The sequence below is a fragment of the Myotis lucifugus genome, unplaced genomic scaffold, assembly GCF_000147115.1.
Source record: "Myotis lucifugus unplaced genomic scaffold, Myoluc2.0 scaffold_151, whole genome shotgun sequence".
Taxonomy (NCBI): domain Eukaryota; kingdom Metazoa; phylum Chordata; class Mammalia; order Chiroptera; family Vespertilionidae; genus Myotis; species Myotis lucifugus.
In genome coordinates, this window is record NW_005871199.1 from 1,867,089 (window position 1) to 1,870,128 (window position 3,040).

At 47.2% G+C, this 3,040-nt stretch overlaps 1 protein-coding gene across 2 annotated transcripts in view; it reads left to right on the forward strand.

Annotated features, from left to right (window-relative positions):
* The first annotated feature begins 318 nt into the window (after positions 1 to 318).
* The window catches only part of MLLT11 (MLLT11, transcription factor 7 cofactor), a 6,236-nt gene continuing 3,514 nt past the window's right edge, over positions 319 to 3,040 (forward strand). The window contains exon 1 of one of the 2 annotated variants that reach the window (XM_006095239.3): positions 319 to 791. Coding sequence is in view for 1 of the 2 variants with exons in the window: in XM_023759320.1 (XP_023615088.1) it covers positions 1,575 to 1,655 (81 nt within the window). In the remaining variant the exon portion in view is untranslated. Of the gene's footprint in view, positions 792 to 1,156; positions 1,656 to 3,040 lie in introns of those variants that run through there. The other variant, XM_023759320.1, reaches the window with a different exon arrangement.

The following is a 3,040-nucleotide window of genomic DNA, read 5'->3' on the forward strand; positions in this document are numbered from 1 at the left end:
GCGGGGCCTCGCGGGAGACCCCCTCGGGCCGCCGCCCCTCTCGGCGCACTGCGGAGTGGGGACCTGTCGGTGGGGACCGGGCACTCAAGCTGGGCCCCCCGGAATCGCACGTTTTCTTTGCGCGCCAGGCATTGCGAAGCGGAGCCCCTAACCCCCCCATGTCCCCCGGACCCAACCAAGTCCCGAGTTTCCCAGACGCAGCGAGCCCCCCCGCCCCCCATCTTCTGTGTTCTACCCCCAATAGAGCAGGGCACCCGTTATGGGGGTGGGGAGGCGAGTCGGGAGGAGGAGGGTTGGAGGGAGGGAGGGAGGATTTCCCTGATTTTCAAAAATACTTGGTAACCTGAAACCCTTAAATCGGGGGGATAAAGGGGCACGCCTCCATTGTTGTCTAGAGTGAAGATGTTTAAGCCATAAACCTGAAATCCGAGGGCAATAGCTGCCTATTCAGTGCACCTCGGGTTGCAAGGGGCCCTGGACGGGCTGGGGTCACCGTGCAGACCAATGAGCCTGCGGAGGAGCCTCAGCCCGCTGCCTCCGAAAGCGTCCGGGAGCCTATGGTTTGAATCAGCCGAGTCAGGCAGGGAGGGGCGGAGGCCCCCCGCCTTCCTAGGAGGGGCTGCATTGCAGGGGGAGGCGGCCGCGAGCTCAGTCACTGGAGAGGGAGCGGGAGCGAGAAGACAAAGCCGGCCAAGCCCCCGCTGCTGCCTTTCTCTCCAGCCCAGAGCAGGGACCGGAGCCTGGGGTCCTCCCTCCATCTTTGGAACACACTAGTAATTCACTGATAACAGGTAAACTAACTGGGGGAGGGTAAGGGGTAGGGGGGCTGCAGAGATAGAAGAGCAGCTGCTTCTGGTTAGGTTAGGGACCCCCAAATAAGGATGAGGTTGGGGGACAGTTCTAGAGGAGAGAAGGCGCCGCTATGAACAACGGTAGTTAATTTGTTCACCGTTTTACATCTCTTGCTCACATCTCCATCCATGCCTTATAATCCTGAACACAGACATTAATTTTTAACAATTTACCTGTAGTTATTTCTTAGCATTTATCTCATTTCAAGTACCTATTTGCCTATAATTTATTGCCCTGTGTATTTTATCTTCAGTCTAGTTATCTTTCTTTCAAGCTATAATTTGTGTGGTTTTTTTTCTTCTTATGAATCTCTAATCCTACTGTATTGCTCTAGCCTCTATTTCCCTCTGTTTCTTTTCTTTTTTTTTCTGTAGTGTTTTATTGATGTGTCTTCCTTCACCCCAAATGTGTCTCCATAGGAGGCAGTTTGGGGGAAGGGATATGAGATAATATTGAGGTTAATCCTCACATTTCCTTTAATAATCTCCTCCACATCTCAAACATTTGCTCCGAAGAAAGCAGCAGCTTGAGGTAGGAAGGTGGGGGGCCTCTGTGTTGGAGAACTACCGGATCCCATATTGAATTAGTACAGCACACAAAAGCTAGTAGGTTTAGGGACAGATTCCGGAAAAGGAATGCTTATTTGCAGCTCAGTGGAATCGGTGGGGGAAGGACATGGCCATGAGAAGGATCCAAGCCCAGAATGAGGCGCATACAGTGAGATGCCGGAGGGCTTCCATTCCCCACCATCACCATGCCTTGTCCTTCCACCCCACGGTGGCAGCATGACACAGCAAGGCCTGGTTGGTAGACCTTGGATTCCCAATGGGGGACTGGACAAAGGGTATTTGGGCGGGTCTGTGTGGTTCAGTGAGAGTGTCTCTTTTTATATATATTTGCTAATCAAGCAAATGGAGAGGGGAAGAGAAAGCTAGCTGAAAAGAGACCTCTTGCAAAATTTGGGTAGTTGGGAATTAAATTCACACTCTTATTAAATTTTAAAATTTCATTATCAATGTAAAGGCTATTTTAGCTTCCATTTTCTGTGTAGGTAATGCGCTTGACTTGATTTTAAATGCTGTCAATACTTGTATGAGTATCTTTCTAGAATGTATTTGGTCCTCTCTGTAGATGTCTCTGAGCCATACCTAGAGATTTTAGGCCTTTTAAGTCAATATTTCGTGCGATTTCCCTTCGCTTTTTTAATTGTCAAGAGAAGCCCTGCCAGATACTCAGGGATTAGAGAGCTTTGAGACATATGCTGGCCGTAAGGAAGGGAGTCAGTTTGTCAGAGCCTTTTCCCTTTCTCGGATTCTAGCTTGCTCTCCATTGCCTTTTGCATGTTCACCATTCAGATCGGAACCACAGAACCATCAGTACCTAACCCACTGAGTACCTGCTCTCCAGGAACTAAGAATTCTTGCAAGTTTTGAGAATATTGGTATAGGATTACATAAAGCTAAAGGCAACTATCTATGCACAACACATCAAAGAAGTCCAGATTGGGGATTATGAGACCTGGGTTCTAATCCAAACTGGCTGGGAGGCTTCACAAGTCACTAGATAATTTCTAAGGTGTTTTCTAGCTTTAAAAATCTATTAATTCCTTCCCCCCTTACGATTCTATTTTTTTTTAAAGAGCTTATTATATTTGCCCAGCATTATACTAAGCTCTCACTGGAGAAAACTGGTAAGGGCGGGGATATAAAAGAAGCCAGTTATGCAGGCAAATAACTAGTAATATTAGTAAAATATCCCTGTGGACAGAAGTAACACTTTGTCTCCTAAGGTTTGCTTCTTAGGATCTCTATAACTCTGGTTGATTGGTTAATTGGTACAACCATTTTTGTAACTCTGTGCACATGTCTCTGCAGATTATTGTGGCGATGATCAGAGCTGCCTATCGTAGGATGATGACCTCACCTTTCTAACATGTCCCCACCCTGTCCCAGTCCCCGCATCACACTCCTAAGCAGCTTCTCTGCTTGGGGTTTATTTTGGAGCTTGAACCTAAGACGAAAAAGAGCAATTCAGCATTTGCTTTTAACTTTAAAAACATCTGAGTCTACCTACTTACCCCTCCTAAAGCTCCCACACTCACACAGAAACATATTCTAGATTAATGCATTCTTTTTCTGCCTTTTTTACTTAGAGACATTTCACATTATATGGGTTGATAGGGTTTCTG